The sequence below is a fragment of the Chlorocebus sabaeus genome, chromosome 19, assembly GCF_047675955.1.
Source record: "Chlorocebus sabaeus isolate Y175 chromosome 19, mChlSab1.0.hap1, whole genome shotgun sequence".
NCBI classification, from domain to species: domain Eukaryota; kingdom Metazoa; phylum Chordata; class Mammalia; order Primates; family Cercopithecidae; genus Chlorocebus; species Chlorocebus sabaeus.
Window position 1 is genome coordinate 31744844 of NC_132922.1, and position 22275 is coordinate 31767118.

A 22275-nucleotide genomic window follows, 5' to 3' on the forward strand; every position below is an offset into this window, starting at 1 on the left:
GTGGCCTCTTGTCCAAGCTGTTGGGCTGCTTTAGACCAGGAAACTAATTGAATCCCTTTCTCCCATGGAAAGCCTCTTTAGGTAGCCTGGAGCTGGTTTGGGGTGTGAAGCCATCAGGCCACCTCTTCCCCTGAGCTGGCCTTCTAGCTCCTGGCATGGGCAGGCAGGTGACAGGTGTCCCCCATCTGCTGTCTTGGAGGCCGTGTGAGCCAGTGCTTTTTCTGGGCTGGTTGGTGGACTCCTTCCCACCCATGCTTCCAAGCTTCTTCAGGGTGAGCCAGCCTGGAATAGGTGCTGGCCTTTTTCCTTGCAGCCAAGGCTTTGTCTGCCTACCTAGATCTGAGCCCTGGACTAGCTGCTCGTGACACACAGATACTCGGCTACCCATTGTGCTGTATGCTCTAAAATGCTACATGGGGAGGGCCAGGTGTCAGCTCCTTCTGCCTGCTTAGTGCTCTCAGGCCTCTTCCAGCAGCCCATTTCTCACCTCAAGCCCTAGTCTGACCTCTCTGCCTCTCCATCTCACATCACCTATGGCAGTGTCCTGCCTCTGGCTGAGGAAGCCACCCCCATCCCTGGTCAGACTTCCCTCAGGCTCGAGATTGCAGCCCAATGTCCTTCCCCTTGCTGACATACTTCCTACAAAAATCTACCCTAAGGGACAGTGCGCCTGGCCTGCGACTGGCTGACTCTGAGCCTTAGAGTACTTCCTGTTAGAACATCACTCCTGGGGATTCCAGACCTCAGTTACCAAAGCCAGTTGCCTCTGCATCCTTCTGTGCCTGTCTGTGGCATCCAGTAGAGTGACCACCCTCTATTTCTGCCCTTACTAGCCTGACAAGCAGCTGTCAGCGTGAGTGTGCGGGGTCCTCTGCACGCCTGTCCACAGGGTCCACCACTCAGGCTTCTCTTGTGGCCTAGGCACAGCCTCCCAGGCACAGTCTTGGCCTCAGCGTGCCTCCCCCTCCTCATGAACTCCCTCTCATCTGTGACACAGCCCTCAGTCCCCTCTTCCCTTGGCTGTTAAAGTCACCTTCTCACTGCCACTCTCAATGAAACATTCTTAAAGGGATGTGATACCTGGGATTTGCTTCAGGGCATCTAGTGTGGCCTGAGACTGGGTGTGAGGTAGTGCCGATCGATGGGCTGAGCCATGATGTGAGCACTATCCAACTGTCAGGGCTGGGTGCGTGGGAGCTCTCTTGTGTGGCTCTTTCTACTCGTGTATATGTCTGACGCTCCTTTTAAGATGGTTTCAAATAAGACAAACAAAATTTCATTGCAAGAGATATAGAGCCTCTAACCTGAGTCTGGGCTCCCTGCACATCCAGTACTCATGGGCACTGTTTATCTCTTTCCCTCTCACTCCTCAGCCGTCGTCTACCTGGCTGGGTTGTTTAATAGAGGCATGTGGAGGCTTTGTCAGATTTTTTTTAACCTCCACAGCAGAGACCTTTGGGGCCTTGTCACCATCTTGCAGCCTCAGCTGTGGTGGGCCATTCCATTGCCAGGTCAGCCTTGCCTTGTGCTGCTTTTGTCGTACCTCAGTTGCAGCCCTACTTGCCCCGTGGCCTTACTAGTTATTTGTGGGACAGCTTGGAAGTACGGTGAGTGACTGTTCCAGGAAAATGCTCTGCCCCTGGGAAGCCTGGAGCTAGTGAGCAATCCTGGCGGCCCTGCAGAGATGCGTTCACACTGTGAGCTGTGCAGCTTCAGTAGCACCCCTTTATTGGCCTTCTTCCTTCCACATCACTTGATTTTTCCCTCCTCCCTGACATAGTGTCACAAATTACTTATCTTGCCTCAGGTTCCTCTTCCAAGGACCCAAGTAAGACTGGCCTGCCCAGTGTAGAGGGAGCAGTGGTTGTGGAGGCTACTTCATCTCTAGGAGTCTCATGTAACCTCTTCTTCCTTTCAGATGATGCAGAACTTGCTCTTGGAAGAAGGTGGCCTGGTCCAGGTGGAGAGTGTCAACCTTCAAGTGGCCACGTACTCCAAATTCCAGCCTCAGAGCCCTGACTTCCTGGACATCACCAACCCCAAAGCCGTGTATCCTTTTCAAATAAGCAGAGTTCTTCTAGACAAAGGAGAGTATGCTGGCGATTGTTAAACATCATGTACTGTATTTAATCTGTGTCTGCTTTGGGGATCACACATTTGTGATTCAAGTTGTGATTTGAGAATAATGGGGTTCAGCTAGCACATCTGCGTGACCCTGGCCAAGTGCACTGGGTGCTGTCTGGGCTACCTCTGTCACTTCCCAGACACTTCCTGGAGACCACAATGAAGCCCTTCTTTCAGTGGGTCTGTGTCACCTGGCACAAAGCCAGGATGTACAGTATGTCCAGTGGAAGGAGGGAGCAGCTCATCTGCCTTCAGCTCCAGCCCCTTCTGTGGCTCCCTAGTACCTCTGCCCAGCCGTGCACTGGCCCGTGAACCTCACTGCATGCCAGCCTGAGAGCTCATTCACTCCAGGCCAATAGGTAGCAATGACTGCAATTTCTATGTCACCAAGCAGAAAGCAAAGGTATCAGGTTCTAGTGGATTCTTTATGTTCACCTCTGAACTTAAGCCAGGTGTATGTGTTGACAGCATCAGGAAGTAGGCAGTGCAGGTACGGGACGGTGCTGTGTGCACTGATCAAGATCTCTAGTTCCATGGCCCCGATTTCCTTGTTAAGGTCATGGCATAAGAGTGGCCACTCCATTCTACTTCTTTTTTTAAAAATTTTTTAAATGCATACTTGAGAAAAAAACAAACAGTTGAACAACACGGACAGAAAGGTAAGAAAAGCTGCCTCCCTTCCCAGTAGCCCTCTCTCCAGATGTTTTCTTAGGAGCAAGGCACTGCTGATTGTGCTCTGGATGCATATGGGCCACGTATATCCCATGCTGCCCATGTCCTGGACACGATAGCCTTGTTGAGCCTCCTGTCCCACAGGCAGAGGGATGTCCTATGGGAACAGCTGGTTAACTTGTCCTTCAGAGCTCTGACCTAGAGGTGCTTGTTTGGCTATCAGTGACCAGGAATGGGCCCTGCCCATTTTCTCAGGGTTTTACATGTGTTGCAATGCAGACTCTTTATTTTATTTCTTTTTTTTTTTTTTGAGAGAGTCTCACTCTGTTGCTCCGGTTGGAGTGCAGTGGCACAATCTCAGCTCTGCCTCCCAGATTCAAGTGATTCTTCTGCCTCAGCCTCCTGAGTAGCTGGGATTACAGGCGTGCACCACCACGCCTGGCTAATTTTTGTATTTTTAGTAGAGTCGGAGTTTCACCGTGTTGCCCAAAGCTGGTCTCGAACTCCTGACCTCAGGTGCTCCACCTGCCTCAGCCTCCCAAAGTGCTGGGATTACATGCATGAGCCAGTGCGCCTGGCCCCAAGGCAGACTTATCAGGTTGATCTCAGATGCTGTTTTTGTCAGCACAGTTAACTTGTTAGTGTGTGGAGAAAGGGCATCACTTCCATCAGTTGAGAGCCTGGTGTTTTCTGGTCTGGCTGAGGTCTGGATGAAAGCAGTCTTGGCGCCGAGCAGAGAAAGTGGGAAACTGGTGCTGCAGCAGGCGCCAGAGTACGCAGAGGCCATATGGGGAGCCAGCTGTCCTGCAGAGGCCTCGTGTTCTCAGCCTGAGGGCTGTGACTCTGCTCCTCCAGCTGCTGCAGTGGAAGTCAGAGAAGATGCCCTGGCAGGGTCACTGGAGGAGTGGAGGGAAGGGCACTCTGTACTGTTTCACTTCATGTGCAGGAGCAAAGAAAGCATTCACCACATAAGGCACTTTTCACAAAGTTGCTGTGGTTCTGGAAAGCTGTTTGACCGAACGAGGTGAACCTAGATAGCCTCGCCCTTTCATCCTCAAGTTAGACTCTCACAGTGGCAGGCTCTGGAGCCATGTTTCTTGTGACCTTTTTATGTAAAGTAATTCAGCAAATTGATGAGGAAGACATGGTTAAAATATTCCACATGAATAGACATTTCCTTGTATGGGCATTTGGGTTCTGCTGTCTTTTACTGTTATAAAAAGTATTTGCTGGTTTCTTTAATTTTTATTAACTAAAGTTATCAGCTCAAAAGATAGAAACAACAAAAGTATAAATGAAAGCATCTTTCATTTTGAGGAACTTTTGAGAGTACCTATCTGACTCATTAAATCTTTTTTGTTCTTTTGTACTCCCATAGGATTTTTTAAAATCCCATGGTATAATTTGTACACAATAAAATGCACACAGTTCAGCCAGTTTGAAAATGTGTACACCCATGTAACCAGAACATTTCCATGTTCCCAAAAGGTACTTTCCTGCCAGTCCCCACCTGATCCCCTGGCCCAGAAACCTCTCAACTACCTCCCATCCTCATAGATCTGTCTTTCTTAGGGTTCTGTGTGGATGGAATCTCACTGCCCTTTTGTGGTTGGTTATTTCCCCTTCCCCCAGCTTGGCATTTGTGAGATTGATCCATATTATTGCATGTTAGGAGTTCCATCCTTCCTTATTGCCAAGTAGTACATCATTGTGTTAAAGCTTCGTGTTTCAAGTACCATCATGGTACAGTCTCTACCTACGAGTCATCATCTAACCCCTCATGGAAACTTGTTTCAGATTTAAGGTATCCATCTTGCCATGTTGCCTTGACAGAGTGTGTCTGCAGATTAGAAAACGCACTTAGGAACTTTGCCTGTCTGACCACCGGGGATGTGATTGCCATCAACTATAATGAAAAGGTGAGCCCAGTTCATGCAGGTCATGCCTGACAAGAGCCACCTGCAATGTCCATTCTGATGTTTGAATGGGGCTTCTTTTTAAGCGGGGTATGCCTGTATCTTATCACCTAATTACCGCCTACTGTTTGGTTATTAAGTTTTCCCGGGTTCATATTTAGAGGCCTAATTCATTTGGTAACTCTGTTTTGAGGATACATTGCATTTACAGGGGAATATTGATAGACTTGTTAGTCATAGCTCTGTGTACCTTGGTGGCTACTGGTTCTATCTTGGTTTGAAAGGTCCCCACTGCACCTCTAATCTAACCTAAGCCCTTTGTGGGGCTGTGGAGACACAGTAACAACCCTGCGGGGTCCTTGTCCTTGGGATCCCTGCCCCACAGAAGCTGACAGGCCCTTCAGTGGGGCCAGGTGCTCTGTGGCATCTGAGAAGCAGAGCCTGGCTCTGCCTTAGGGCAACACCTCCTAGGCTCACCTCTCCTGCTGGGAGCCCACATCCTCCTCCACCTCCTCCTCCTGTTTTCTTCAGCTTCCGTTTTCACTTAACAGCTTCTCTAGGCTTGACCTTTCTGACACAAGTCTCTCAGGTCTGAATGCCTCTGTTTTCATCCCTGATTTTATGCTGTTTGGGTGTCTGGATCTAGACAATTTAACTGTAAAGTGAAATGACAGGACTTACTCCAAAATTCAAGAAGGCATTCACTTTCCTATTACCAATGGGAACATGCCTGAGGGAGGATGTAATAGTTGGCAGTCCTGCCATCAGGCTGTCCTACCACAGGCGTGGAGCACAGTACTATGGGTGCCCCTGTTCACTGTGACTGTTGACAGTTGACCCTCCCACAGAGCTGTTGCCAGGGCTAGCCTTAGTGTTCAGCAGTGACCACAGCCTGGCTTGACTGGGCTTTCCCTGAAGCTAGCACTTAGCTCCTTCACAGCGCTCTCTGGTCCCCTCAGGGACTGGGCCGTCACAGCTGTGTCACAGCTGCCTGTGGTTTAGCCAGTTACTCCCTCCGTGTCAGTGCAGGGATCCAGCTTATTCTCTGGCAGTTTCCTTGTATTTGAGGCATCTGACCTTATTTTTCAGTTTTGTGGGTTTCAAATCACACTTCCTTTTTTTCTTTTAATAAACTAAGAAATAATCTTGTTCCCTTTAGCTTTGTGGAGAACATTTTAGGTGTCATTTACCTTAACTGAATACTCTAAGCTTTTGTAACTAATTGCAGGCAGTTTAATGTTACTGTTTTTAATGTTAAGGTAGTAATACTAAATATAACTCCTAAACTGATGATAAAGGATATATAAACTGATGATAAAGGACACCTGTGGTGGCTCACAGATACTTTGCACTGTAAGGGAGGGTAGATTATATAGAGTATATGTAAAACTGAAACACAGGTTTGATTTTCCACTTTTAGAAGTAGGGAAAACTAGATATGTACTGTTGTGCTTATAGAGAATTTTAAAGACTCTAAGCAGGGTTGCCCTGAGGGCAGATAGCTGTATCAGTGCTCTGGTGGGAGATCAGACTCGGAGATCAGGGTTGAACTGGAACCCTTAAAAGCAGTAAAATAGACACAGAGGTGGGTGTTGTCCTTGTCTCAGGAGAAATAAACACAGATCCTCTCTGGAAAAAGCACTCCAGTTTAGTTAAGCCTTTGGGATTGCTGTCAACTGAACAAGCAAACAAGAATGCATAATTAAACCACACGAAAGCAGAGACAATAAATATTAGATCCCTAAGGAAATCAGCATTAGAATTTCTAGATACAAATGTAAAATAATTAGATATAAAATGTTCAAAGATATTTTTAAAAATGGAATTATAATAGCAAGCAACAAAAGGCTATCAAAAATAACCAGAAAGATTTGAAAAACAAAACGTTAAACAACAGCTATAAAAGAGTTAATGATGATGAATCTGAATAAATAACAGAATTTCACACAGAGGAGCAAGGGGATAGAATATACGAGAGCTTGAGATGTTGAAGACACTGAGAAAACATGCCCGTTGCAATCCTAGTAGGAAAGAATGGAGGAATTGCAATAATCTGAAAAGATGATAACTGAAATTGATTTAGAATTGGTGGTCAGCCCATCACTACAGGAAGTTTATAATGTATAACAAACAGAATAAGCTACAGGTAGAAAATACCAAATACAGAGAGGTAAGCAGGGGGAAAACACAGTATCTACAGAAGAACAGCAAGTAGCAGATCTTTGAATAGCAACAGTTACAGCCAGTATCAAGTAACTATCATCAAAACCTTCCTTAAAGAATAAGGGCAAAGTAAAAATATTTTCACATGAACCAAATCTGAGAGAGGTTATTTACCAATGGAATTTTAAAAGCATGTACTTTAGGAATAAGCATTATCCTAGAAGGAAAGCAAGAAGGAATAGGGAATAAATAAATTGGCAAATATGAAGCCAGGGTAAATGTTGCCATATAAAGCAGTAATAATGTTTAATATATGAAGCTTAAAAAATGACATCTAAAATGTTGGAAAAGAGTAAGTAAAGACTTACTCTCCTTTGTCTCACCCTGGCTAGAGTGCAGCGGTGTGATCTTGGTTCACTTCAGCTATCGCCTCCCCAGTTCAAGCGATTCTCCTGTGTCATCTCAGCCTCCTAAGTAGCTGGGACTACAGGCGTGTGCCACCACATGCGGCTAATTTTGTATTTTTAGTAGAGACGGGGTTTCACCATGTTGGCCAGGCTGGTCTTGAACTCCTGACCTCAGGTGATCCGTCTGCCTCAGCCTCCCAAAGTGCTGGGATTATAGACGTGAGCCACCACGCCCAGCCTAGACTTACTCTCTTGAGAGAGTTGTTTAGAATTAAAGTTTTCTGTTTACTATTCAATAAAGTCAATTTAAAAAGATAGCTGAAGCTGGGTGTGGTGGCTCACGCCTGTAATCCCAGCAATTTGGCAGGCTGAGGTGGGTGGATCACTTAACTCCGGGACTTTGAGACCAGACTGGGCAACATGGCAAAACCCCATCTCAACAAAAATTACAAATTCGCTGGGCATGGTGGCATGCACCTGTAGTCCCAGCTACTCGGGAGGCTGAAGTGGGAGGATCGCTTGAGTCCGGGAGGCAGAAGTTACAGTGAACAGTGACCGTGCCACTGCACTCCAGCCTAGGTGATAAAGCGAGACCTTGCCTCAAACAAAAAAAAAGCAAACCCTGAAAAGTCTACATACATATTGAATGTTTAAAAAGGTATAAAATGACTTAGATAAAGCAGATACCTTGAAAGGTAAAACAACTGTGAAAAATTTTATACTAAGAAATGAGCCAACTTATTTGACATTGATAAATTATTTCCTAGAGGAAAGTATAATTGAAGTTTGACTAAAGAAAAAAAAAAACAGTCTAAATAATTGTATAGCCAGTCAAGTAATTCAGTCAGAAAAATCTTAATCCAGGAAACCCAGGCCCAGATGGTTATATATGCAAGTTCTTCCTCACACTCAAGAAATAAATTGCTCTTGGATATTCTGAAAACAGAGAAAGAAAATATTCCCCAATTCATTCTCTGAGGTCAGTATAACCTTGATCACCAAAACCACACAAGGATAGGAGAAAGGTAAATTACAGATCATTGTCACTTGATACAGATATATAGATTGTAGGTAAAATATTGACAAAAGAATCTAGTCATATATAAGGAAGATTCTATATGGCAGCTTAGTGTAATAAAGCTCCAGTAGTTAAGATGCCATATGGCGTTGGTTCTGGAGTAGACAAGTAGGCCAGTGGAACAAAGCCTTATATACAAAGAATCTTGGTCCACCACTGAGGCAACATTGATGTCACCAGGCAAAGGAGATACTGGGGTTGGGGAATCTAGGACATTGACTATTCCTAAGATGAAAAAACAAATTGAGTTCCTAACTCACACCATAGTAAAAAAAAAATTGCAGATGAATGAGTAAATAATATGTGGCATACACATACAATGTAATATTATTCAACATTAAAAAGGAAGAGAATTCTGACACATGCTACCACGTGGATGAACATTCTGCTCAGTGAAATAAACCAGATGCAGACAGACAGATACTACAATTCCACTTACATGAGGTACTTAGAGTAGTCAAATTCCTGGAAGACAGAAAGTAGAATCACCTGGGCACCATGGCTCACACCTGGCATCCCAGCACTTTGGGAGGCCAAGGCTGGAGGATTGTTTGAGCCCGAGAGTTTGAGAGTAGCCTGGGTAACATAGTGAGATCCTGTCACTACAAAAAAGTAATGCAAAATTTTAAAAATTAGCTGGGTGTGGTGGCATATGCCTATAGTTACAGCTATTCAGGAGGCTGAGGCGGGAGGATCAGTTAAGTCTGCAGTGAGCCAGGGTCATGGCCCTGCACTACAGCCTGGGGGACAGAGCAAGACCCTGCCTCAAGAAAAAAAAAAAAAAAAAAAAAAAGAATGGTGGTTGCCAGGGCCTGGGGGAAGCAGGAGTCAAAAGTGAATGTTTAGAAACTTATAGCAATTTGGCATTGTCGTTACCTCCACACAGATGGCCACAGAACCGGTCCTTGTGCTGGTGAACTCTGGGCATCTGGTGTGTGTTGTGTCTTGCTTCTGTGCAGGAGGACCACGTGGCAGTCCAGCAGACTGCACATTTTTAAAAACTAGGTCTTCCCAGGTAGTTTGAAGAGCACCAACCTAGAAAAGTAGTCCCATAGTTTAAAAAAAAAAAAAAGTGTTTAATATTATGCCAATACATAAAAGTAAATGGAAAATGTCACAGGAATATTTATCCTTACTAAACGCAATACATTCTGGTACTTCTAGGGTACTGTCCTCTAATTCTTTCCTTTTCAGTTCTGCTTGTGGCCCTATTGGTTTTATGACCCATTGATTGGTTGTGGCCTGCAATTTGAACACATAAAAACGGTAGAGAAGCTTTTGAGCCAAGCCCTAGGAGACATGTTTGAATGTTTATAGTAGTGTCATTAACATCGCAAAATGATTGGAAACAGGCCAGATGCTCAGTGGATAAATGGTAGTATATTCACACAATGACAGATCCTTTTTATTCCGTGTTTATTCAATAATTATGACACTTTTAAAAGTAGATTTGGCCCTGCCTAGGTTTTTTTTTTTTAAATGGTGAGACTATCCAGACTTTTTTAAATGATTGTAAAAGCAAGACATACTGGCCAGGTGCAGTGGCTCACGCCTGTCATCCTAGCACTTTGGGAGGCCGAGGGGGGTGAATCACAAGGTCAGGAGTTCAAGGCCAGCCTGGCCAACATAGTGAAACCCCGTCTCTACTAAAAATACAAAAATTAGCCAGGTGTGGTGGCATGCATCTGTAGTCCCAGTTACTTGGGAGGCTGAGGCAAGAGAATCGCTTGAACCTGGGAGGCGAAGGTTGCAGTGAATTGAGACCACACCATTACACTCCAGCTTGGGTGGCAAAGCGAGATTCCATCTCAAAAAAATAGAAGCAAGACAGACTTTAGATAAAAGCAAAGAACCTGAAATGATGCAGGAAAAAGTAGATAGGGCCGCTTTTAATTTCTATGCTTCTAGATTTTTTTTTTTTTTTTTTGAGATAGAGTCTCACTCTGTCGCCCAGGCTGGAATGCAGTGGCGCGATCTCAGCTCACTGCAAGCTCCACCTCCCGGGTTCACACCATTCTCCTGCCTCAGCCTCCTGAGTAGCTGGGGCTACAGAAGCCTGCCACCACTCCTAGCTAATTTTTTGTATTTTTTAGTAGAGACGGGATTTCACCGTGTTAGCCAGGATGGTCTCGTTTGCCTGACCTTGTGATCTGCCTGCCTCAGCCTCCCAAAGTGCTGGGATTACAGGCGTGAGCCAATATGCACAGCCCTGCTTCTGGACATTTTTTATGTGCATTTTTTACATTCGCGAGGTCATCTTAGACACAAGCAACTTGACTGGTTTTAAAATTCTTTTCCTGTTGGCTGCATAGCATACCGTTGTATAACTATAAATTTATATATGAACAAATATAATTCAGCTGCATTTTGAGTATATAGACAGTCCCTGACCATGGTTCTGCCTAGAATTTTTGAACTTTGTGATGATTTAAACATGATACACATTCAGTAAAATCCATACTTTGAATATCTATAAAACCATTCTGTTTTTTATCTTCAGTATTCAGTAAATTACATGAGTTATTCAACTTTTGATTATAAAATAAGCTTTATATTAGATGATTTTGTCCAACTCTAGGCTAATGTATGTGTTCTGAGAATAGTTAAGGCAGGCTGCACTATGATGTTTGGTAGGTTAGGAGTATTAATACATTTTTAATTTATGATAAGTTTATGGGACTCGGTTCCATCGTAAGTCAAGGCGCATCTGTACAGTGGCATTAGTGACATTGGTATGAGCCTTCTTAGAATGTTCTCATTGGGTATGGCTAGTTATTTACTTAGAATAAATTTTGAAGGCCAAGTGTGGTGGCTCACGTCTCTAATCCCAGCTCTTTGGGTGGCTGAGGTGGGCAGATCACCTGAGGTCAGGAGTTCGAGACCAGCCTGGTCAACATGGTGAAACCCCGTCTCTACAACAATCCAAAAATTAGCCACGTGTGGTGGTGCATACCTATAGTCCCAGCTACTAGGGAAGCTGAGGCAGGAAAAGTGCTTGAAGCTGGGAGGCGGAGGTTCCAGTGAGCTGAGATTGCACCACTGCACTCCAGCCTGGGCAATAGAGCAAGACTGTCTAAAAATAAAATAAATAGTAAAGTTCCAGAAGTGAACTTTCTGAGTTAAAGATTGTTAGTGTCTTTTGCAGTTAGCTGTATAACTACCTTGTCTAATTTGAACCATATCTGGGGAACAGCATCTCTTCTGCGATGGGCACAGGGCAGCCTGTCCCTTATGGTAGTGTTGTCACAGCAAGAAGTGCGGCTGTAGGTTGTGTCATGGGTGTGAATGCTGTGTCATTCGCAGGAGCCGGTAGAGCCACAGTAACATGGACAGCGACAGCTTCAGTGCTGCCAGGAACCATCCAACTGATTTCTGTGTTTGCCCCACAGATCTACGAACTGCGTGTGATGGAGACCAAACCCGACAAGGCAGTGTCCATCATTGAGTGTGACATGAATGTGAGTGGATCTGTCCAGTTACAGTGAGCCTGGGCCCTGGGAGGATGGGCAGTTGGTGACCACTGCAGGCCATGGTATCAGGAGGGCATCAAACAGCCCCTGGGACTCTTTGGGCAAAGAGGAGGAAGACGCTGTCAGAACATCATGAGGAGACTGTGACCTTGTCATCTATCTCAGGGCCAGTTGAGGCAACAGAGTGTTGCCAGTGCTGCCATGGTTAGCTCTGACCTGTTGAGGAGTGAATTTTATTTATTTATTGAGAATTTATTTTTTGAGACTGAGTTTCACTCCTGTTGCCCAGGCTGGAGTGCAGGGGCCTGATCTTGGTTACAACCTCCACCTCCCAGGTTCAAGCGATTCTCCTGTCTCAGCCTCCCGAGTAGCTAGGATTACAGGCATGTGCCACCATGCTCGGCTAGTTTTGTATTTTAGTAGAGACGAGGTTTTACCATGTTGGCCAGGCTGGTCTCAAACTCCTGACCTCAGGTAATCCACCCACCTTGGCCTCCCAAAGTGCTGAGATTACAGATATGGGCCACCATGCCTGGCCGAGGAGTGAATATTCTTAAGAGCTAAGGAAGCGTACTGAACCTTCTGAGTAGGAATGAAGTGCTGATGCACACAGCATCCTGGTTGTATTACTAGGGAATACTGCTGAGCAAAAAAGGCCAATCCCAAAAAGTTACTTCATTATATAGCATCCTTAAAGTGACAGAACTTTAGAAATGGAGAACAGACTAGGGGTTGCCAGGGCTTAGGACTGGTGGAGGGGGCTGGGAGACAGCTGGGTATGGTTATAAAAAGACAACATGGGCAATCCTAGTGGTGGTGAAATTGTTCTACATCTCGACTGTGGTGGATACATGGCCCTACACAGTGATTACATTGTATAGAACTAAAGATGCACGTAAACAAAAACATGTGAAACTGGGAAATCTGAATAAGAGCGGTGGGTTGTGCCAGTGTTAATATCTTGGCAGCAATACTTTACTGTAATTTTATAAAATGCTACCGTTGGGAAAACTGGGCAAGTGTACAAGGCATCTTTCTGTATTATTTCTTAAAACTGCATGTGAATCTACAGTTGTCTCAATTAAAAGCAAAAAAGATAAGGCAAAAAAGATAAGGAAGCCAAGGGTGGCCATGTCTGAATATTTTACTTTTAAAATCCTGGAAACACAGGTGGACTTTGATGCTCCCCTGGGCTACAAAGAACCCGAAAGACAAGTCCAGCATGAGGAGTCGACAGTAAGTGTTATCCCCAGTGTCCTTTGCTGTCCTGCTGCATGCTGCTTTTGAGTTCCTGGTAGTGACTCATGGGTGGCCTCTGCTGGTGTTGGTGTCATATCCTCTGCGTCCCTTCCAGCCATGCTTCCGGGGGACATCCTAGCTGGGGGTAGGGGGTGAGAGGGAAGCTGGGTGTTCCCGCTGAGGAGCTCACCTATTTTTCTTTTTCTTTGTCAGGAAGGTGAAGCCGACCACAGTGGCTATGCTGGAGAGCTGGGCTTCCGCGTGAGTACCAGACCACTTGACTTACGTTGCTGTGCCCTCTGCTCCTTGAAATTAGAGCACTCACTCAAGCTGTTCTCCATGATGCTCGATGGACATCAGCAGGGGCTGGGCCTCTGGGTACCTGTGCACATGCATGCAAATCTGCCACTTGCTCAGTTACCAAACACTTTTATATCCACTCTCTGCTGGAATCTTCCCAACAGCCCCATAAGGCAGTCCAGCTTTTTAAGAATTTCTAACCTACCGAAGAGTTTAAATAGTACAGTAGACATATACTCTTCTCTTAGGTTCACCAAACGTTACCACATTTGCTTTCTCTCTCTTGTAAATTATGTTTCCTTTTTTCTTTGCCTGTACCATGTGGGTTGCAAACATAACCTTTAGCATAACCACTGGCAAGGCTCCGTGGGAAACAGGTGGAGGTGGCTCATGTGTGGGCACTGAGGTGGCAGGAGGTGCCAGGAAGCAGCAGAAACGGCAGAATGATGGGAAGTTGAGCTATGGGGCAGTCACAACAGTGGCCTTAGCCCACCCACAGAGCTTGAACTGGGTGGCCCTGCAGAGGCAGGGGTCAGGCCTTTTAACCTAACACCGACTGCTGGCTGCCCTTGGCCAAGTGGCTGTCTTCAGCTCATGGCCGCCCCCTGAGGAACTGGGCAGAGTTCTCAGCTGCCGGCACCCCAGCAGCTGAGGAGTCAGGGCTTCGGTCCTGAAGGGTCTGCACAGCACCCCAGCTCACATCCCTGCAGTGATCTCCAAGCAAAGGACATATCTGTCCTCACACTTAGGCTCATTATATGACTCAGCTACTTCTGTCTAGGCTTTCTCTGGCTCTGGCAATAGACTGGATGGAAAGAAGAAAGGGGTGGAGCCCAGCCCCTCCCCAATCAAGCCTGGAGATATTAAAAGGTAAGTCTGTCCTGGCTCTCCTTCAGGACAGCAGGAGGATCTGTGCCAGCCCTCTGGGGTGGGGCAGCCTCACCCCAGTTCTAGAGACAAAGCCTGGGCCAGTAGGCCCAAGGGACTTTACCCTTACCTGCTCTCCTTGGTGGGGTGGAGCACAACATGTCCCTCCTTCCACAGTGCCACCCCCAGTACCACTGTGGTCCAGCCTCACTCCATACCTCCAATTCAGTGTCTTCTTGCCCCCAGTGGCTTTCCGAAGATGTGCGTCTGATCAGATCTGTCTCTTATTCAAAACCTTTCTGGTCCCTATTTGGTGATCTGCCTATTTTCCTGTTTTGTGACTTTGAATTATTAATCAGGTCACATTATCTCAGTTCCCCTGAAAGTTCCCTGAGGAGCTACCTCAGATGTGCTTCTGTTGCTGGGTCCAGGGACCCACAGCAGACCCTTCCTCTGGTGGCCATGATGGCAGGGGCAGGGCTGAGGTGTGTCAGTTGTCTGTTGTGTGTGTGAAATCAGGAGAATACTGGAGTGAGAGTCTAGCCACCTCAGGGGGTTCTGTGAAGCTCAGGACAGTGACAGTGAGGGCTTCCCAGTCCTTCAGATGACCCCTCTCCATAGACAGGTACAGAGCCTAAAGCCCCTGGCCCTATACCCAATGCTGATACTAAACCAGGAAGCCAGTTACCTTCTGCTTCCCTCCTGGGAGGATGCCAGGAAGCACCAAAGGGCCCAGGTGGGGTGCAGCAGCATCTTTTCTGCATTCCTCTTCACTGTCATAAATGAATTTTAGTCCTTTTTTCCTGGAAATAACATTTCTCCTTGTCTCTCTCTTCTTACAGAGGAATTCCCAATTATGAATTTAAACTTGGTAAGATAACTTTCATCAGAAATTCACGTCCCCTTGTCAAAAAGGTTGAAGAGGTGAGTGTATTTCCTTGGTTGGTAATGAGGAGATTTATTTGCTAGTGATGACTGAGGTTCCTGGCATTCTGAGTAGGGGTGTGTATTAGTCTGTTTCCAAGCTGCTGGTAAAGACATACTGGAGACTGGGCAATTTACAAAAGAAAGAGGTTTAATGGACTTAACAGTTCCACATGGCTGGGGAGGCCTCACAATCATGGCAGAAGGCAAGGAGGAGCAAGTCACATCTTACATGGATGGTAGCAGGCGGAGAAAAAGCTGGCGCAGGGAACCACCTCCTTATAAAACCATCAGATCTCATGAGACTTATTCACTCACGAGAACAGCACGGAAAAGACTCACCCTCATGACTCAGTTCCCTCCCACCGGGTCCCCCCCACAAGATGTGGGAATTCAAGATGAGATTTGGGTGGGGACACAGCCAAACCACATCAGGGTATCTGTCATGTTTTCCCTTTCCTGGGGTCCCTCTGCTCCCTGGTGTCCTGTTTTTTTCTGTAGTGCTGGTGTGGGGTGTGTGAAACAGAAGACTTACAGCATGGGGGTCAGGACCTCTGTCTTGCTCTAGAGCTGACTCCAGGCTCTGTTATCACAGAACTGTGTGCCCTGGGTGGGCTTCATCTTCCAACAGAGACCTTGAACTTCAAATATAGGGAGTACCTTCCAGCTGAGCAGGGTGGTGGTGGGACAGAGGAAGGCAAGGGCTGAGCATCCTGTAGACATGGGCACTTTGTAGGAGTGGGCCAGGCCCAGCAGCAAGTGGAACGCAGTCACCTCTGTGTGATGAGGATTTCTAGAACACCAGCACTTCAGACCCATCGCTTTCCTGGTTCCTTTTCTCAAAGGATTGGACCCTTGAGGATCCAGGAGTAGGGCTGAGGGCAGATGTACTGAGTCACCCATTCAGGGCCAGCTGCTACATAGGACCCATCCCTGGCCCATCCTGATTACTGAACTCTTCTCTTTAGCACTTGGGGTGGTTGGGGACAGAGACCACCGTGAAGTTTGCACACCTGGTCCTACTCACAACCACTTCTGGGCTCAATGTTCAAGTTGAAACAGCATTGAGACCTTTCAGGCCCAGAGGAGCAAACATAGTGGCAAATCAGACCTCACCCTCCAGCTCCTCCTTCAGGCACCATCCAGGCTTCACCAGCTGCAGGCTGCCTTTCTCACTAAAAGCCAGTGCCTGACTCAGACCTAAGACTTCAGCATGGGACATCCCCCAGGCTGACTGTGACCTGACTGTTGCAGATTTACAGAAGGCAGGGTAGGCCGGTGGGCACAGCAGGCCTGTTTGACCATAAATATGTATTTAAGAAGTATATGTTTAAAGATGGGATTGAAGACACATTTAGCTCTACTCCATCCTGCAGCCCCACTAAGGCTGTGGCTAAAGGTCATGAGGTAAGAAAGACAGTGAAGAGGAGGCAACTACAAGGCTTTGGAAACCCAGGGTACCTTAGTAGATCATAAAAAGCCTAGAAGCAGTTCTGTGTAGATTGTGTGTAGACTGTAGAAATCTCAAAAGGCACCTCTAGAAATGAGGGACTAATGACAGAACTCTGTTACTAAGCAGTTAGAGCTGCATTACCCTCCCTCTCCCACCCCAGAAGGCTGGAGGCCCGACTCCAGTAGGACTCTAGACTGTTACTCTGAAGTGAAGGCCATAGTCAGAAAGCTTCCCATTCCAACATCTAAATAGTAGAGGATTTGTGGGAAGAACAGCCACAGAAACCAAAGGAGCAGAAATCATCAGGGAAATAGTTTCCCCAAAGATGGACACAAGTTCGCAGATTTGAAGGGTCCACTGAGTTCCAGCAAAATGAATCAAAATAGCCCCACTTTGAGGCAAAGAAAGATCCTAAAGCTTCTGGAGAGAGAACAGAGGTATCACCATGGATCAAGGACATCATCAGCCAAGCGCCATGGCTCACGCCTGTAATCCCAACACTTTGGGAGGCTGAGGCGGGAAGATCATTTCAGCCCAGGAGTTTGAGACCAGCCTGGGCAATATAGAGAGACTCTGTCTCTACAGAAAATTTTAAAATTAGCCAAGCATGGCAGCACGCACCTGTAGTCCCAGCTGCTTCGAGGCTGAGTTGGGAGCATCACTTGAGCCTGGGAGGTGGAGGCTGCTGCTATGAGCTGAGATCACACCACTGCACTCCAGCCTGGGTAACAGTAAGGCCCTGTCTCCCAAAAAAGGGACATCATCTTAGCAGGACACAGAGGAAACTGGAAGATAGTGGAGCAATATCCTCAAAATTCTGAAATTTTTTCCAACCTAAAATTCTGACCAACTCTTAAGAGCTGGATTGTTTCCCTCCAGTGTTTCTGTGTTGAAGCCCTGACCCCCAGTAACTCAGATAGGGCCATTTAAAGAAGCAATTAAGTTAAAATAAGACCATTAGAATTGGCCCTAATTCAATCTGGTGTCCTTTTAAGAAGAGGAAATTTGGGCCGGGCGTGGTGGCTCACGCCTGTAATCCCAGCACTTTGGGAGGCTGAGGTGGGTGGATCACAAGGTCAGGAGATCGAGCCCATCCTGGTTAACATGGTGAAACCCCATCTCTACTAAAAATACAAAAAAATTAGCCGGGTGTGGTGGCGGGAGCCTGTAGTCCCAGCTACTTGGGAGGCTGAGGCAGGAGAATGGCATGAACCAGGGAGGCAGAGCTTGCAGTAAGCCGAGATCGCGCCACTGCACTCCAGCCTGGGCAACAAAGTGAGACCCCGTCTTAAAAAAAAAAAAAAGGAAATTTGGACATAGGAGGGGCCATGTGAAGACACAGCAAGAAGGCAGCCATCTGCAAGTCAAGGAAAAGGGCATCAGAGGAAACCAAAACTGCTGACACCTTGATCCTGCACTTCTAGTCTCCAAAACTATGAACAATAAATTTCTGTTGTTTGAGCCACGCTGTCTTTGGCATTTTATATGGCAGCCCTAGCAGACTAACATACCAACCAGACTATCAATGAAATATGAGAGTAGAAAAAAGGAACTCACAAGAAGATAATCCTTATGCATCTTTTCTCAGGAAGCTCCTAGAAGGGGTCCCTCACTAAAATGAAGGAATAAGGTAGAAATAAAGTCATAGAATCCAGGAAATAAGGAGCCCCCACTAACATGTACGGCACCTAGAGAAAGGCCAGTCCAGGTATGGCAGGGTGAAGGCCCAGGAGGACACAGCTTTGTCAAAACAGATGAACTCCATGCAATGCAGGCTGTGCTTGAATATATAGAGAAAGAAGCCAAACACAGCTATTGACACCAGGATAAATGGAAGGCTGTGTGGCAGAGGAAGACTAAATGCAGCCGTGACTCAAATTTACATGAATGTTACCACATAAATACTAAATGGTGTTCTACTGCAGGTATAACATGCTACAGTTAGTGGGGAGCCAGGTGCAGGGATTTGTGTTGAACATTCCAGAATCCTCTTCTTCCTAGGTAAAAGTTGAGATAATGCCTCAGACTGACTAGCGATGAAAGCATGTGAAAAAAAATATGTGCAGTTTTCAAAGGCTTGGGAAAAAAAAATCCCTCTTTCTGCTGATGGAAGGATAGCTTAGTAGAATGTTTCTGAGGGCTGGTTGGTCTCTATATGTTAAAAGCATTAAAAATGTGTACACGCTTTGACCCAGGAATTTGAGCTCTAAAAAAATATCAGAGCTGTGTGCAAATACATTAAGCTGCTTACCACAGCAACGTCCACTGGTAGAAAACTGGCTCTCCTACATAATGGAATTCTTTTTAACAGAATTCAGTTCTGTAGCCTTGGGAGTATACTAGATAAGAAGTTTATTGGCATGAGACGTCAGAATTAAGTGGGAAAACAGTTCTTCAAGCATGTACAGAAAAGTGACCTGAAGTTTTTGGGTGATGAACTTAGAGGTTTTTTTTTTTTGGGGGGGGGGGGCAGGGTCTTGCTGTGTTGCTTTGCCATCCAGGCTGGAGTGCAGTGGCACAATCATAGCTCACTATGGCCTTGGCTCAAACCATCCTCCCATTTCAGCCTCCCAAGTAGCTGGGACCATAGGCGCATATCACACCAAGCTATTTTTGGTAGAGATGGGGTTTCACTATGTTGCCCAGGCTGGTCTTGAACTCCTGGGCTCAAGCATTCCTCCCACCTTTACCTTCCAAAGTGCTGGGATTACAGGTGTCAGCTATCGTGTCCAGCCTGAGACATTTCTTATGAGTAATATGGATGGTATGGGTACGTGAGTCTATAAAGTAAGGCATTTATTGTAAATCTCCAGGGAGTTTCTGAAAATAGTATCTTCTCTTCACACCTAGGATGAAGCTGGAGGCAGATTCGTCGCTTTCTCTGGTGAAGGACAGTCGTTGCGTAAAAAGGGAAGAAAGCCCTAAGTGAAGACTGTTGGCTGACTGGAAAATAATAAAAGAATAAATTGCAACATCTTGGCTTTTAGTTACTGGCACTGACAGGGATGAACCTCATCAGAATACTCTGTTACTTAAGATTTGCTTAGAGTTACCTAAGAATTATCAAGTTTTACTTGAAGTGGAGCAGCAGGACTTTGTGGTTGTATGCTTGATTTGGGGAAAGACAAAGAGCTGTCCCTGAGGGCCTGTAGGCAGCTGCCGCCTCACCTCTTCATGCTTTCAGCTTGAGGGGAGCTCCCACTGCCTCAGCAGGAGCAATTCTGTATCCCTAATTCTGTCAAAACCAATGGAGGTGACTAAATTATCTAACATGAAGTGTTCTTTCTTTTTCATTTATCCTTTCTTTTCCTAGGTCAATCGCATAAGTGTCAGTCTTTGGCCTAAAAAAAGGGTTTAAATAGACGTGTGTTCTATACATAGTGGCTGTCCCACTACTGTGGCTGCAATTTAAGTATTTGACAAAGAATGTTTCTATTTTTATTTTCCATATTTTTTTCAAAAACATCACTCAGAAAAACCTGATCTAAATGAGTTTACACTTTTATTCTCATTTCATACAGACATAACTGGCTCCTTAGTTAACCTGTTCATAGTGAAACAACTCCATGGAGAAGCAAACATGTGAATGTTGGAATGAACAAATGCTAAAGAGATGTTCCTCTCTTTCGTTCTTCCCTACTCCCCCACTCCTAATTTTATTAAATCATCCAAGCTTCTGCTGGCCTGTCTTTATTTTTTATCAGTATTTATTTGGTCTTAGGTCTTCACTTTCTGTAACGTGAGATCTTTTGACATGCTAGTCTGATTATTTTAAATTTGTTCCCATGAGCCACTGTGCCTGGCCCCGTTGGGAATAATTCTAAGCCAAGAATTTCAAGTAAAAACAGGCAATAACTAAAGCCTAAATCTAAATGTTTGATTAGGTACTAACACAGACTGGTGGTTGGGCCTCTGACCAGAACTGAAGGAAGTCCTGTTGGCAGATGCCCCGTGTTCCATCTCACCATTAGAAAACTTCCCATCTGGGGCTTCTCCTGGAGAAAGTAGGAAGAAACAAGGCTGCCTGATCCCTAGGTGGCAATGGCTAAGCCCAGCAGGGTCCCCCATGAGCCAGGGCTGACCCCGCTTCTAGGCATGGGGATCCTGCCCTGGTCAGGGCCCCTCCAACACTCCAGAGAGGAGAGGATGGTGGCCCCAGGGTCTATCCACATGTCTTCATTGAAGAGTGTCTATGAGTGTCATGATGTTCAGTACTTGGCCTGTGGCACAAACCATCATCACTGGAAATGGGCGTGGTTTTGGAAGGCATAAGCACTGTGGGGACTTACCTGACCCTCCACTGACAAAGTCTCAGTTTTACTAGCAGAGGGAGAAACCCTCCTTGGTGGGTAGCAGCTTTCATTTGCAGGATCACATCAGCTAACAAATTGTCACTTTATGCATAATCAAGAATGTTGCAGTACCTCTGGCTCTGGGTTTTTGTCTTCACTAAGCAATACCTGCTGTGTATGCAGTGAAACGCCTGGTCCTTTGCTGGAGGCACACTCCCCTGCCTGGACCAGGATGGATTCCATTGCAGGGCCTTTTAGTGGGGCCAGTTGGAGCACTGATTCTGGTCGTTACTCCTGCACCCTGGCCTGCAGCCTTCCTCCCAGTGTCTTCTGTGGGCTTGGTCCTTGAGCCAGCTGCCTCAACAGCAGGACCCCTGGTAAAACTGCAGCTTTCTGACCCACCTCCAGGGAGTCTGTCCCAGTGGACACTTCTGCAAGCCCACCAGCTTCCCCTTTGCTTGCCTTTGTTGCCTCTTGTGCATTGCTCCTTTTTATAAACGTTGCAGCCAGGCGTTGTCACTCAGCCTATAATCCTAGCACTTTGGGAGGCCAAAGTGAGAGGATAGCTTGAGGCCAAACTAGCCTGAGTAACTTAGCAAGACCACATCTTTACCAAAAAAAAAAAAAAAAAAAAAAAAACTAAAAATTAGCCTGGTGAGGCGGTGCATGCTTGTGGTCCCAGCTGTTCGAAGTCCTGGAGTTCGAGGTCGCACAGCAAGACCCTGTCTCGAAAAATAAATAAGGTAAATGTTACATGTCTCCCGCACCCTTAGAATCGAGCTACAGACCTCCAAGCCACTCCTACCCCGCTCACCCGTGCTACACACCGCCTCCATGCCTTTGACCGCCCTATGGCCGTGCTCGGATTGCCTTCTCAGCCTCCACTTCAAGCCTGCGTTCCCTGGGCAGGTCATCCAACCCTAGATCCACCACACGTCATGCCCAACCAACCTCGGTTACTTTGCGAGTTCACCTCCATCCTGAGTGGACGCTCAGACAAGACCACCAGAGCTGCAGATCTGGGAGGTTCGCTGCACTAACTTGATGCTCAGTACATACTTTTGAAAATAAACCGCATTGTTGAGATTTGAGAAAATCTCATAAAGCTGCTAAAAAGAACTGGCCAGAGCCGTGTGATTTTAGAGGCGACTGACGTAAGGTAGCTGCGCGGCCCAGGATGCCCTCATAGCCCGGGGTGAATGGCGCTGGCTTCGCAGTGGCCGAGTAGGCTCCGCGCCAGGCCTCGTCCAGGACTTACCCTGCGACCGCGGCCCTCCGCGCGCCGCAGCCGCCCTCGGTTGCTATTGGTTGCTCGTCCTGTTTGTCCGAGCTTCTCTAAGATGGGGGCGAAGATGTAATTGAATGTGTCG

General features: G+C 46.4%; 1 protein-coding gene and 1 long non-coding RNA gene across 4 annotated transcripts in view; one reads left to right on the forward strand and one right to left on the reverse strand.

The window, feature by feature from the left end:
• UFD1 (ubiquitin recognition factor in ER associated degradation 1) overlaps window positions 1-20290 on the forward strand; it is a 30096-nt gene extending 9806 nt beyond the window's left edge. For both annotated transcript variants that reach the window (XM_007975040.3, XM_007975041.3), the window contains exons 5-12: window positions 1919-2049; window positions 4643-4715; window positions 11750-11818; window positions 13001-13066; window positions 13283-13330; window positions 14151-14239; window positions 15079-15160; window positions 19464-20290. In XM_007975040.3, coding sequence (XP_007973231.1) covers window positions 1919-2049; window positions 4643-4715; window positions 11750-11818; window positions 13001-13066; window positions 13283-13330; window positions 14151-14239; window positions 15079-15160; window positions 19464-19538 — 633 coding nt within the window. In that variant the 3' untranslated portion in view covers window positions 19539-20290. The remainder of the gene's footprint in view (window positions 1-1918; window positions 2050-4642; window positions 4716-11749; window positions 11819-13000; window positions 13067-13282; window positions 13331-14150; window positions 14240-15078; window positions 15161-19463) is intronic.
• On the reverse strand, window positions 19395-22270 carry LOC103223004 (uncharacterized). 2 transcript variants are annotated; one of them, XR_005239161.2, is made up of 2 exons: window positions 22164-22270; window positions 19395-21627 (listed from the first exon to the last, which is right to left on the reverse strand). It is a non-coding gene; the product is annotated as an uncharacterized lncRNA (long non-coding RNA). The 2 variants fall into 2 exon arrangements; XR_493653.3 differs by having other exon boundaries at window positions 21857-22259.
• Window positions 22271-22275: the final 5 nt, after the last annotated feature.